The sequence below is a fragment of the Symphalangus syndactylus genome, chromosome 19, assembly GCF_028878055.3.
Source record: "Symphalangus syndactylus isolate Jambi chromosome 19, NHGRI_mSymSyn1-v2.1_pri, whole genome shotgun sequence".
NCBI classification, from domain to species: domain Eukaryota; kingdom Metazoa; phylum Chordata; class Mammalia; order Primates; family Hylobatidae; genus Symphalangus; species Symphalangus syndactylus.
In genome coordinates, this window is record NC_072434.2 from 54009575 (window position 1) to 54023840 (window position 14266).

Here is a 14266-nt window from a genome sequence, read left to right on the forward strand (position 1 = left end):
CATATATATAATCTATAACATACATATGTTATAAATCTCACACTATGTTATTTTTGTTTAAACAGTCAATTCTCTTTTAAAGAGATTTAAATATTAGGAAAAAAATCTTATATATGTACTCATGTAGTTACCTAATTCCCTATTCTCTTATTTCTTTTATGTAGATCTAGGTTTCCATCTCATAACATTTCCTTCTGCCTGAAAGATGTCCTTCAACATTTCTTGTAGGATAGGTAGATTGAGAATGAATTCTTTCAGATGTTGCATATCTTTAAAAAGCCCTTACTTTGTCTTCATTTTTGAAAGATATTTTTAATGAAGTATAGAATTCTCAGGTGGCTGATTGTTTTTTTCCTTTCAGTACTTTAAAGATGTTGCTTTACCCTCTTCTTGCTTCTGTTCTTCTCAACATTAAATTTGCTGTCACTCTTATCTTTTTCCCTCTGTAGGTAATGTGCCTTTTTTTTCCTTTCTTTCTTTCTCTTTTTTTTTTTTTTTTTGAGACAGAGTCTGGCTCTGTCGCCCAGGCTGGAGTGTAGTGGTGCGATCTCGGCTCACTGCAACCTCCACCTCCCAGGTTCACGCCATTCTCCTGCCTCAGCCTCCTGAGTAGCTGGGACTACAGGCACGCACCACCACGCCCGGCTAATTTTTGTATTTTCAGTAGAGACGGAGTTTCACCATGTTGGCCAGGATGGTCTCGATCTCTTGACCTCGTGATCCACCCGCCTCGGCCTCCCAAAGTGCTGGGATTACAGGCGTGAGCCACTGCGCCTGGCTACCTTTTTTTCTCTGGTAAGGTTTTCTCTTTGTTACTGGTTTTGAGAATTTGATTATGATAGGCCATAGTACGGTTTTCTTTCTTCATTTTTATTTTTTTCCTGCTTGGGGTTCCTTGAGATTTTAGGATCTGTGAGTTTGTAGTTTTCCTCAAATTTGAAAATTTTTTCAGTCATTTCTTTAAACATTTTTCCTGACCTCCCCACCCTCTGCTTTTCAGAGACTCCAATTGCATATATACTAGGAAGCCTGAACTTATCCTATAGATCAGTGATTCTCGGTTTATTTTTAATATTATTTATTTCTCCATGTGTTTAATTTTGGATTGTTAATTTTGTTATGTGTTCAAGTTCATGAATCGTATCTTCTACAACGTCTAATCTGCCATCAGTCCCATCCGGTGTATTTTCATCTCAGGCATTGCAGTTTTCATCTCTAGAATAACAATTTCATTCTTTTTGTATTTTCCATGTCTCTATTTAACTTTTTGAACATATAGAACACAGTTATAGTAAGCATTTTAGACCAGGCAAGGTGGTTTATGCCTGTAATCCCAGCACTTTGGGAGTCTGAGGTGGGCGAATCACCTGAGGTCAAGAGTTCGAGACCAGCCTGGCCAACACAGTGAAACCCCATCTCTACTAAAAATATAAAACTTAGCTGGGCGTGGTGGCAGGCACTTATAATCCCAGCTGCTCGGGAGGCTGAGGTAGGATAATCGCCTGAACCTCGGAATCAGAGGTTGCAGTGAGCCAAGATCATGCCACTGCACTCCAGCCTGGGCGACAGAGTGAGACTCCATCTAAAAAAAAAAAAAAAAAAGTCTTAATGTCCCAGTGTAGTAATTCTAATATCTGTGCCACTACTGGGTGGGTTTCAGTGGATTTTTTTTCCCCTCCTTATGGGTCATATTTTCCTACTTCTTTGCATGCCTGGTAATGGGATGCAAGGCATTGTGAATTTTACCTTGTTTAGTGCTAGCTATTTTTGTATCCCTATAAATATCCTTGTAATTTTAGGAGAAAAGGGGTATACAGTGAAGTTACCAGGAAACAATTTGATCCTTTTAGGTCTTGTCCTTAAGATTTGTTAGGCAGTGCCAGAACAGTGTTTCACTCAGAGCTAAGCATTCTCCACTACTTGGGCAATACCTTTGTGAACCCAACATATCTGAGACAAGTCTCAATCAATTTAGAAAATTTATATTGCTGAGTTTAAGGACGCACCCGTGACACAGCCTCAGGATGTCTTGACAACATATGCCCAAGGTCGTTGGGGTACAGCTTGCTTTTATACATTTAGGGAGACATGAGACCTCAATCAATATGTGTCTGGAAGTTGGGACAACCATGGTGGGGGAGGGGTCTTCCAGGTCTTAGGTAGATAAGAAACAAAAGGTTGCATTGTTTTGAACGAGCTCAATTCCCACTTTTAAATGAGCTCAGCCTTTCACTGAATACACAATTTAGACTGGCTCAGTGAATCTGCATTTTTACATTAACAATAGCGCAGAGGAAGCAATCAGATATGCCTTTGTCTCAGGTGAGCAGAGGGTGACTTTCTATCCCACCTGTGAAGATGAGCTATCAATTTACATTGCCAGGGTGAAATTCAACAGAACTGTTTTGGGTAAAGGTCTTGAGGTCCACAAGGAATTTCCTTCTGGGCAAATTGTGAAGGAGATATGTAGTTTTTTTTTTTTTTTTTAATCTTTGCAGCTATCTTATTTAGGAATAAAGTGGGAGGCAGGTTTGCCTGACATAGTTCCCAGCTTGACATTTTCCTGGGCTTAGTGATTTTGGGGTCCCGAGGTTTATTTTCCTTTCACACCCTTCAGAATGTCTACCTGAGGTTTTTTCAGTCTGGCCAGTGGGAGCAGACACTATTCCTGGCTCTGCGTGAGTGCCCAGCATTGCACCATGCCCTCTAGTATTTTTCCATTGCTTCAAGTTAGAAACAGGGGTTTTTATTTTGTATTCCCCATGGTCTAAAGTGGTACTTGTCTCACGCATCCGTGTGAAGAGACCACCAAGCAGGCTTTGTGTGAGCAACAAGGCTATTTCACCTGGGTGCAGGCGGGCTGAGTCCGAAAAGAGAGTCAGCAAAGGGTGGTGGGATTATCATTAGTTCTTTGAGGTTTTGGGATAGGCGGTGGAGTTAAGAGCAACGTTTTGGGGGCAGGGGTTGGATCTCACAAAGTACATTCTCAAGGGCGGGGAGAATTACAAAGAACCTTCTTAAGGGTGGGGGAGATTATAAAGAACCTTCTTAACGGTGGGGAGATTACAAAGTACGTTGATCAGTTGGGGTAGAAATAAATCACAATGGTGGAATGTCATCAGTTAAGGCTATTTTCACTTCTTTTGTGGCTCTTCAGTTGCTTCAGGCCATCTGGATGTATACGTCCAGGTCACAGGGGATATGATGGCTTAGCTTGGGCTCAGAGGCCTGACAGTACTTTCAAATTTTGACTGACCCACCATTTTCCTCAGAAGTACAGTAAAGGAGAGGGTTCATCCTGGGCTAAGTGCCCCTCTTCTGAGATCCCACAGCAGTTTGTAGGTTCTCCATCATGAAGCTTATTATTATGATTATTACTCTTTTAGCACACATCTGTAGCAGACATGGAGGTACATGGACATGTAGACATGCAGACATGGACATAGAGCTTGTTACATTGTTGTGAAATTGCTTTTTTTTTTTTTTTTTGAGATGGCATCTCGCTCTGTTGCCCAGGCTAGAGTGTAATGGCATCATCTTGGCTCACTGCAACCTCCGCCTCCTGGGTTCAAGGGATTCTCCTGCCTCAGCCTCCCAAGTAGCTGGGACTACAGGCACCCGCCACCACGCCCAGCTAATTTTTATACTTTTAATAGAGACAGGGTTTCACCATGTTGGCCAGGATGGTCTCGATCTCCTGACCTCGTGATCCGCCCGCCTCGGCCTCCCAAAGTGCTGGGATTACAGGCGTGAGCCACCACGCCCGGCCTTTTTTTTTTTTTTTTTTTTTTTTTTTTTTTTTTTTTTAAGACAGGATCTCACTCTTGCCTGTGCTAGAGAGCTTTACTTCTCAGGCTCAAGTGATCTTCCTACCTCAGCCTTCCCACACCCCACCCTGAGTAGCTGGGACTCCTAGCATGCACCACTGCTCCCGGCTAATTGTTTTATTTTATTTTTTTGTAGAAACAGGGTCTCACTATGCTGCTTAGGCTGGTCTTAAACTCCTGGGCTCAAGCAATCCTCCCACCTCAGCCTTCCAAAGTGTTGAGATTGTAGGAATAAGCCACAGTGCCTGGCCTGAAATTGCACATTTGATTGACTTTATGAGGGCAGACACTGAGTCAATCTCATTCAATGCATCAGTACCAAGCTCAGTAGGAATGCTACAAGTTTCGTGAAACACCAATTCTGAATTATTCATTCTGCTTTCAAACTACTTGGTGAGAAATGAGTCTTTCAACAAGTCCTAGGGTTGCAGGATTAGAGGGAATTTTAAATAGTAGACCAGGTCTCTGGAGTTCATTTGCATATGAGCTCATAGCTCTATCCTGTTGGAAGGAGTTAGACCTAGACCCTTACGAGCCAGTTTCACATAAAGCCAGTGGACCCAGTGCAGGGTGTGGGGTGTGTACGGGAAAGCTGTATGCTAGTGTCTCTGTTCAGGGGGGTTTTGAGACGAATTGGGTAAATCTGAATTCTGTACAGGCCTTTCCTTCCAAGTATATTTTAATGCCTACTGATATCTGGCACTGGACCGGAAACATTTTTGCTTCTGCATTGCCAGAGATGTTGTTCACGTGGTATTCTGCATTATGCTCTAGAAAGCACCATTCACATTTGATATCATGTATATCCAGACAGCTCTGCCAGGGTCCCCATCCCTGCCTGCTACGTAAAATCAGTGAAAAGCATACCATTTTACATTTGTTTTGATGATTTAGTCCATTACATCTTCTTCTTTTTTTTTTTTTTGAGACGGAGTCTGGCTCCGTCGCCCAGGCTGGAGTGCGGTGGCGCGATCTCTGCTCACTGCAAGCTCCGCCTCCTGGGTTCACGCCATTCTCCTGCCTCAGCCTCCCAAGTACCTGGGACTACAGGTGCCCACCAACACACCCAGCTAATTTTTTGTATTTTTAGTAGAGACGGGGTTTCATCCTGTTAGCCAGGATGGTCTCGATCTCCTGACCTCGTGATCCACCCGCCTCGGCCTCCCAAAGTGCTGAGATTACAGGCATGAGCCACTGTGCCCGGCCAGCCCATTACATCTTTTTAAGAAACCCTAACCCTGCTCTAAATTAAATTCAACAGACATCTTCAAGTGCCTACTCTGTTCCAGGCATGGTGTTACCAGTGGGACTGGTTACTGGATAAGCCCACTGACAACAGAAGCAGCACCCCCATGGTGGCCTGAGAACGGGCCCTAGCAGTGTTTGGTTTCTGAACTGGGCTCTCCCTCTTTACAATTCTTTCTCTCCATCTTTTGCCATCATATTCAGAGTGCAGCCTGAGAACAAAGGTGAGATGGGACAAATTGGGAATAGTGTGAGAAGTGAGGTTGTTTAATTAATTAATTCATTCATTCATTCCTCTGTTCAATATTTATTGAGCACCTGCTATGTGTCATACACTATGCTGAATATTGGTAGTGTAAGGACTAGCAGACGTGGTCTTTGTCCTTAAGGAATTCACAGTCCAGTGCAGAAGGCAGACAGATGAAAAATTACAAGGTGTGAGTGATACATGCTAAGGCAGGGGAATGCAGAAGGGTATTTTTTCTTTTTTTTTTGAGAGGGAGTCCCGCTCTGTCACCCAGGCTGGAATGCAATGGCATGATCTCGGCTCACTGCAACCTCTGCCTCCTGGGTTCGAGCGACTCTTGTGCCTCAGCCTCCTGAGTAGCTGGGACTACAGGTGCGCACCACCACACCCAGCTAATTTTTGTATTTTTAGTAGAAATGGGGTTTCACCATGTTGGTCAGGCTGGTCTCGAACTCCTGACCTTGTGATCCGCCCTCCCTGGCCTCCCAAAGTGCTGGGATTACAGGCGTGAGCCGCCGCATCTGGCTGTCAGTATCTAATTTCTTGAGAAACTATAAACTAGACAGAAGTGGTGTTTATCCTCCAATTTCTAACAACGTGATTGCTACATGGTGAGCACTCAGTAGAGAGTCAACAAAGTCTGGATTCTATTCCTGGCTCTGTCTTTGAAGTTACCTGTCCTTGGGCAGTCATTTCAGCTCTCCAGACCTCAGTTACCTCACCTGTAAAGTATAACTGGTGATATTAGCTCTGCCTACCTCACTGGGATACTGTAAGGATTAATAGTCATGAGCGTGATTTTTAAATTGCAAAGACGTCTACAAAATAAATTACACAATCATAAGTTATATTCTTAAATATTTGTTGAATTTTAAAATAAAAGTTGTTCAGCACTTAGGTGAAATGCTGAACGACTTCACGTAAGTGCTGCACGACCCTTTTCTTTAAAAAACAAAGAGAGAGAGAGACTTAAATAACCAGCAGGTATGCAACCTTCAGTTCACAAAGCGGGTCTAGCTTGACTTTTTCATCAGTCCAGAAAGATATTGCTGTTATCCCCATTTTATCAATGAGAGCAGTGAGGTCCCAAAGAATTTGTGCAAGAACAGAAGCTCTTAAAAGCTCAGGTGGGCCCGGGAGCGGTGTCTCACTCCTGTAATCTCAGAGATTTGGGAAGCCGAGGCGGGCGGATCACCTGAGGTCGGGAGTTCAAGACCAGCTGGGCAACATGGTGAAACCCCGTATCTACTAAAAATACAAAAATTAGCCGGGCGTGGTGGCGCATGCCTGTAATCCCAGCTACTTGGGAGGCTGAGGCAGGAGAATCGCTTGAACCCGGGAGGTGGAGGTTGCAGTGAGCCGAGATCGCGCCATTGCACCCAAGCCTGGGCAACAAGAGTGAAACTCCGTCTCAAAAAAAAAAAAAAAAAAAAAAGCTCAGGCGTGGGCCACTTCCGAAGGTTTCTGCATGTCAACAAGTTAGAAACGACCAAGCCCCAGGCCTCTGGGGGCGCCTTTGCTCTGGAAACCCCGCCTCCCGGCACGGGAGGGGCCAAACGACGCTTCAACCCCGCCCCGTGACGCGTTAGGCCCTGCCCCCGGGCCATCTTCGTCTCGCGGGATCTCTCAGGAGGACGGACGGGGTCAGGTCCCATCATGGCGGCTGAAGAGGCGGATGTGGATATCGAAGGGGACGTGGTAGCGACGGCGGGGGCACAGCCAGGGTGAGGCTTAGAGACCGGGTCTCTGGGGCGGAGAGGGGAGTGGACTGAAGGAGAGGGCCCTGGGAAAGCTGCAGGTCCGGCAAGGGAAAAGGGAACAGAAGACTATACCCTGGGCCAGGGTCTCCTGTTGGCCTGGGAGGCGCCGCGCTCGCCGGCTTGTCCCAAGCCTAGCGGGCAGGGCGGTTACCTGGAGCTCAGGTACTCCTGTGTCGCTTTCACCTTTTGCCGGATGCTGTGAGGGCACCACATTGCGTTTGATTTACATTTAGATTCCTTCTTCCGTTCCCTCCTTTTCAGGATCTCCTCAACAGTAACTAGAACAAGAGCGGCTACGGACGAGACCTGAGCTCGGGGACTCTTGTTCTATGGCTCGCTAGCCATGTGACCTTGGGCGCGTCGTTTCATCCCTTCTTCCACATGGGGATAGTTGTAAAACTTCCTGAGAGGCAGCTTGACTTAAAGGGGCCAGGTTTCAGAGTTGGACAGTTCTGGGTTTTCCTTCTGCATTTGCTCGCCCTACCAGTTAATAGCAGTGTGACCTTGGGCAAGACACTTAACTTGTCTGAGCCTCAGACTGCTCATATTTAAACTGAGAGTCATGATATGTACTTCATGAAATTGTGAGGATCAAATGAAATGATTATGAGATATGCTTTAGCATACGGTAGGTGCCCTCTGAATGTATTCTTTACCGTCCTGTTACCCTCGGGGACAGTTCTGTGAGAATCCAGTGAGGGATCACATTTTTTAAAATATCTGTTCCAGCAGAACAAACAGCCCAGTGTGATTTGACACAGAACCTCCTTTGACTTCTTGCATTCTGAATGAAAAATGAGTCTCCTTTTAGTCATGAAGAGTCCTAGACTAGCCAGGAATCAGAAAGCCTGAGTTCTAAAGTCAGCCAGCTATGTTGTTTATAATTATGTACAATTTCCTTAGAACTGTATTAGTTTGAACCATATGAAATTGCTAATATTTAGACCATTTTTGTTCTATAAAGTGGCAATTTCATGTAGTTCAGCCTAATATTAGGGCCTCTGTGAACTGGGGAGAAGTACTAACCCAGCGCTTGAGGCACTAAGATAGTGTGTTTAGAAGTGTATCATGAACTCTAAAGCCCTATAAAGACGTGAGGGGTAATTAAACTCATATGGTCATTGTCCCTCAAAGCTTTGCAGATGAGTAGGGAGCCCTTAATAACAATACTTGTTGACATTCATGTAGTGTTTAAATCTTGACCAAGTGCTTTTGCATGCTTGATTTAATTTACTTTTCACAACAAGTTAATGAAATAGGTTGGCAGGGATACTTATCTGCAGTCTAGAAAGAAATGAGCTGGTCTTGGAAACACTAAAGATTGGTCACCTGAGGGCATTGGCTGTATGCTTCTTCCATAGATTTATCTTAAGTTTTCTGATTGTGTTTAATTTTTCCCCCTTTTCTCTTTCTTCCTATTTTAGTTGAGGCCTAGGTCTACTGGTGGCACTTGTGTTAAAAAGCAGGATTACAAAGGTTATTGGTTCCTGATGATGGTTACAATCACTGTCTTATACAACCCTAAGGAGTATCATTAATATTATATTCTGGACCAGGCGTGGTGGCTCACGCCTGTAATCCTAGCACTCGGGGAGACCGAGGCGGGCAGATCACGAAGTCAGGAGATCGAGACCATCCTGGCTAACACGGTGAAACCCCGTCTCTACTAAAAATACAAAAAATTAGCTGGGCATGTCGGTGGGCGCCTGTAGTCCTAGGTACTTGGGAGGCTGAGGCAGGAGAATGGCGTGAACCCGGGAGGCGGAGCTTGCAGTGAGTGGAGATCACGCCACCGCACTCCAGCCTGGGCAACAGAGCGAGACTCCGTCTCAAAAAAAAAAAAAATATATATATATATATATATACGTGTATATATACGTATATGTACACACGTATATATACACGTGTATATATACGTATATGTACACATGTATATATATACACGTATATATACACATGTATATATATACATATATACACGTATATGCATGTGTATATATATGTATATATACACGTATATATACATATATATACACACGTGTATATATATACATAATATATACATATATATATACACGTGTATATATATATGTATATATATTATGTATATATATACACGTGTATATATATGTACATGTATATATATATAGTCTGGTAAATAGTGCCCAGTGATGTTGGAGCACCAACCATATGGAATTTAGTGTGATGGTACTCTCTGAAGTATGTAGTTACAGTTGATGATATAGCATCTGTGAAACCCTTGAGGATTAATTTAATAGTCACTTTTAAGCACTTGGTAAGTGCTAGATGTCAAAGTTAGAAGATGGCACTGAAACTTTTTGGTTGGCCGAGCGCGGTGGCTCATGCCTGTAATCCCAGCACTTTGGGAGGCCAAGGCGGGAGGATCACCTGAGATCGGAAGTTCGAGACCAGCCTGACCAACATGGAGAAACCCCATCTCTACTAAAAGTACAAAATTAGCCAGGCGTGGTGGCACATGCCTGTAATCGCAGCTACTAGGGAGGCTGAGGCAGGAGAATCGCTTGAACCTGGGAGGCGGAGGTTGCAGTGAGCTGAGATTGTGCCATTGCCCTCCAGCCTGGGCAACAAGAGCGAAACTCCGTCTCAAGAAAAAAAAAAAAAAGAATTTTTGGTTTCTCTTCTATTTCTACCATTCTTTCTCATTCTCCTTTTCTTATGTTCTTTACTCCTGGTGTTGCAAGGAGTTTTCTCATTGGATTTTTATTTACTGACCACACTGTCCCTCTTAAGACTTCAACTTCTCTTTGTTAGATTGAACCATATGAAATTTTACCAGTGTTAAACCATTTTTGACCTGCCAGCTGATGTTTCCCAAATCTGTTACCAACCCAGATCTCTCTCTTAAGTGACACATCCATTTATCCAGTTCTCTGATATCTGTACTTGGATGTCCCACAAGCACCTCATTTTCACCTTATAAATTTTCCCCACCAAATCTGCCTCTTCACTGTACCCTAGTTTAGTAAATGGCACCTACACACACCCAGTCACCCAAAGCACAGACCTAAACTTAACCATTCCTTACCTCCCTCCTTCTGCTCCTCTACCCTATCAGTTATTTAGGGCTGTTGATTCTGTCTAAATATCTTCTCAACTGTATTCACTTCTTCCTGTTCACACTGTCCCGTAGCTATAAGTTATTGTCACCTTTCTCGAGTATTTTTATAATCTCTCCCTCTTAACTGCTCCTTGTCACCTTGGCCGCATTCTGTTCTTTTCTGAAGTCAGAGTAATCTTTCTTATATCCAAATCTGATCATGTTATTCCCTTCACTCCCCAGTTGGTTTTTTGATAAAATTCTCATTCTTTAACTACCAGAGATCTGAGTGATCCACGCCCCACCTACCTTGTTCATTTAGTCCAACAAATTTTGATTGAGTACCTTCTACATGCCATGCACTGATACATAACAGTGTATCAAAACCAAGTCTGTGCTGTCATAGAACATTCTTGTTCGATGACATAGACAGCAATCCTATATATATGTCAGATGGAGATGGGTGGAGAAAGATAAAGGAGGGGAGGTGAATGGTTTGTCAGCTTTATCTTTTACATTTATCCAGGAAAATTATATAAGATTGGAAACTACAGGACCTCAGAGGTAGTATGAAAATACTGGAAGGACTGGATTTGGAAAATGGGAGAAACAACAGAATTGGGGCAGATAAAATGGGGGTTGTGAAGAAAAAAGGGCAGGCTTGGATTTCTCGCTTGGATAACTAGGGAAATGGTGGTGCCACTGAGTGAGATGGTGAACAATGGAAGAGTAGCAGATTTGGGAGGAAAGGTGATTTCAAGCTTTAAACATGCTAATATGTGGTACCTATGGAGATTCAGGTAGAGATCCAGAAGTAGCTACCAGAGTATGAGTGTTGCTGATTCTTCTTATTGAGGAATAAAAAGATTTCTACAGTGAACTTGAAATGTTAGTGGTTCTATTTTCTGAACTCTAGGCAGACCTAGTTGTTTGAGCAAAGGTTTCCTTGAGCTGATACAAGTCTCAGAATCCTTTATTTAGCCTTCCTGGTAGCCTCTTCCAGATCATAGTTGACATTTAAGATTAAACCTATTTACCATCAACAGTTGAGAGAAATGATTGCTTTTAGAGAATAGTTCATTAGCCCCACAATTTATTATAACTACTGCCTAATTAAAGATTCAGATTTATAAGCCTGTTGAAAGGTTTTTGCAGTCTTAGAGATGGAAAATTCTTACCACTAGATGAGGTCTAGAAAAAGTCAATAACTAAGCAAAATATTAAATTTGTATCATGGATTGAGCCCCCCAAAACTTACTCAGCCTTTTCAAATATGGGGTAAACAGTGTAACTTTAAAGAGCTCTTATGAGCTTAATGAAAAGAGTGAGATAATTTAAAAAGTTTGATCTCCCATGGACATTGAAAAGCCTCCAAATCAAATTAATTTTTTAAATTGTATGAGTTATTAAAACCACATTTTTCTTATCTATTCACTGTACTGTCCTTTGAGTATTTTCTGTTTTGGTTCTGTCATCTAGTTTTTTTTTTTTTTTTTCATTTTATAGGTGGTGCTATTGATGGTGGTTTTTATAATTTAGATACAGCTAAAAGGTTTGATCACAAAGTTGAATTCCTGTATACACATGGGTACTGGTACCAATCAGCTGAAACTGCATTGTTGGTTCAAGTCACAGAGCATGTTGTGATTGCTGCTTTGGGGTATTGTTTTCCTTATGAGATTGTTTATTCTTGAGAACCAAAAGAAGTGAGCAGTCAGACTTGATGTTTCACAATTGAGATGGGGTAGCTTAGCACTACCATGTATTTCACAGGCCAGAGAGGTAGAGCAGGCATTTCCACAATGTTAAATCTGTTTGTTAAGGGGAGGAGGGAACTAAGCAAATACTTAGTTCCCTTACTACCTGCTGGCTTCTGTGCTGTGTAAGTTACATTCATTAACTAGTATGATTTTCACTTATATACGCATTTTCTTAATTATTACAGAGGTGGTGAAAATACAGCATCAGTTTTACAAAAAGATCACTATCTTGATTCATCTTGGAGAACAGAAAATGGCCTTATTGTAAGTATTTTATAAAAATATCAGGTGCATTAAGCTGTTATTTATTGCCTAGAGTGCTGCTTCTTTTTTTTTATTTAAAACTTAGTGCTAGTTCTCAACTATCACAGATGTAATATTTTTCTTTTTTAGAAATTTAGAATTTTTTTTACTTTAAAAATAGAAACCTGTTTCTTTTGACATTGAAAAATGGCCTGTTGAGAAACAGGTTTGGAGCCAGCTAGATTTAGGTACAGATCTTTGCTCCACCACTTCTCAAATTTGTGAACTTCAGTTTCTTTACACCTAAAGAAGTGGTAGGTGGGCAAGGTGGCTCCTGCCTATAATCCCAGTGCTTTGAGAAGCCAAGGCAGGAGAATTCCTTGAGCCCAGGAGTTTGAGATTGCAGTGAGCTCTGATTGTGCCACTGCTCTCCAACCTGGGCAACAGAGTGAGACCCGGTCTCAAAGAGAAAAAAAAAATGAGATTATCACAGGGCTTATTTCTTCATGTAGTAGTTACTTTTTTTTTTTATTTTGAGATGGAGTCTCTCTTTGTCGCCAGGCTGGACTGCAGTGGCGCGATCTGGGCTCACTGCAACCTCTGCCTCCCGCGTTCAAGTGATTCTCCTGCCTCTGCCTCCCAAGAAGCTGGGACTACAGGAGTGTGCCACCACACCCAGCTAATTTTTGTATTTTTCGTAGAGATGAGGTTTCACCATGTTGGCCAAGCTGTCCTTGATCTCTTGGCCTCGTGATCCGCCTGCCTCAGCCTCCCAAAGTGGTGAGATTACAGGCGTGAGCCACCGCGCCCAGCCGTGTAGTAGTTACTTATTGAGTACTTACTCTGTGCCAGTCAGTAGGTCATGCTTGGACAATATGACTATAATGAAGACAGACATGTTCCTGCTCTCAAGAAGTTTATTTTCTAAGAGGGAGTTAGATAATAAACAGGTAGACAAACTAATAATAGATTTTGAAGGAAATAAGCAAGATGCTGAATGAGAGTACCAGAGTGGGAAACCTAGTTTAGATTAAATTGTCAGGGAATCTCAGAGGAGGTGAGATTTAAGTTGAAAATGATGGGAAAAAGGGTAGATATGTGAACAGTTAAAATAAAAAAATTATAGGCAGAAGGAACAGCAACTACAGAAGCTGTGGTTGAAGGCCAGTGTCTAAAATATGGTGGGAAAGGGAGGAGTGGCAGCATGTGCAAGGTTGGAGAGGCAGGCTAGAGTTCTGACATGCAGGACTTATGAGTCGGATTATGCTAAAGGGTTTACATTTTGTTTTAAAGGAACTGGGACATCATTGAAACATTTCATATAGACTTAATAGAGATTAGCAAATTTATTTTTATAAAATTAATTTTGGGTACTGTGGTAAAGATTGGAGGGAAGTAAGAGTGGAGTTAAAGGGACCAGTTAGGAAACATTCACGGTAATTGAAGCAGGATTTGATGATTGGGACTTGGCCTGAGGTAGTAGCAGAAGAGATAGAATAGATAGATTTGAATTATATTTTGGAGGTAGAACTGGTTGATAGATTGGATATGGGCATCAAAGGAAAAGGAAAGAATCCACAATGATTCCTGAATTTCTACATGGAATAACTTAGTGAGTAATAGTGCCTTTTGTAGAGTTGGGAATGCAGAGGGAGAAGCAGGTGGAGATAAGTGATGGTGAGTTCTGTTTTAGATGTTAAGTTCTAGAAGCCAATTAGATATCCAAGTAGAAATCTTGGATGGGCTGTTGGGTATTGTGGACTAGAGCTTGAAGAAGAGATACGAGCTGAAAATACTTAACTTGGAGCATTGAAAATGAGTAGGATCATGGAGATTGTAACTGAGGAAAAAGGAGAGTTAGTGGTGAGTTTTGGAAAGAGGTTAAGTGTCTGACAGAGTGTCTGATGTCTAACAAATGATTCCATTTTTGGATGGCGATTATTACCTCATCCTGGGCAGGAGCATGAGCCTGGGAATCCAACAGACTCGGGCGTAAAGTCTCTGCTCTTCCACTTAAAATGCTAGTAGTGCTGTGGTTGCTTCTGCAAAGTATTAATGCCTATCTCATTGTTACTGTGGTAATCAAAAATATGTCTGTGTGCTCA

At 42.4% G+C, this 14266-nt stretch overlaps 1 protein-coding gene across 3 annotated transcripts in view; it reads left to right on the forward strand.

The window, feature by feature from the left end:
* Positions 1-6908: 6908 nt before the first annotated feature.
* Positions 6909-14266, forward strand: part of MYSM1 (Myb like, SWIRM and MPN domains 1) — a 46147-nt gene continuing 38789 nt past the window's right edge. For 2 of the 3 annotated variants that reach the window (XR_008649547.2, XM_055233780.2), the window contains exons 1-2: positions 6914-7043; positions 12104-12182. Coding sequence is in view for 2 of the 3 variants with exons in the window: in XM_055233780.2 (XP_055089755.1) it covers positions 6976-7043; positions 12104-12182 (147 nt within the window). In the remaining variant the exon portion in view is untranslated. Of the gene's footprint in view, positions 7044-12103; positions 12183-14266 lie in introns of all 3 variants that reach the window. The other variant, XM_055233779.2, reaches the window with a different exon arrangement.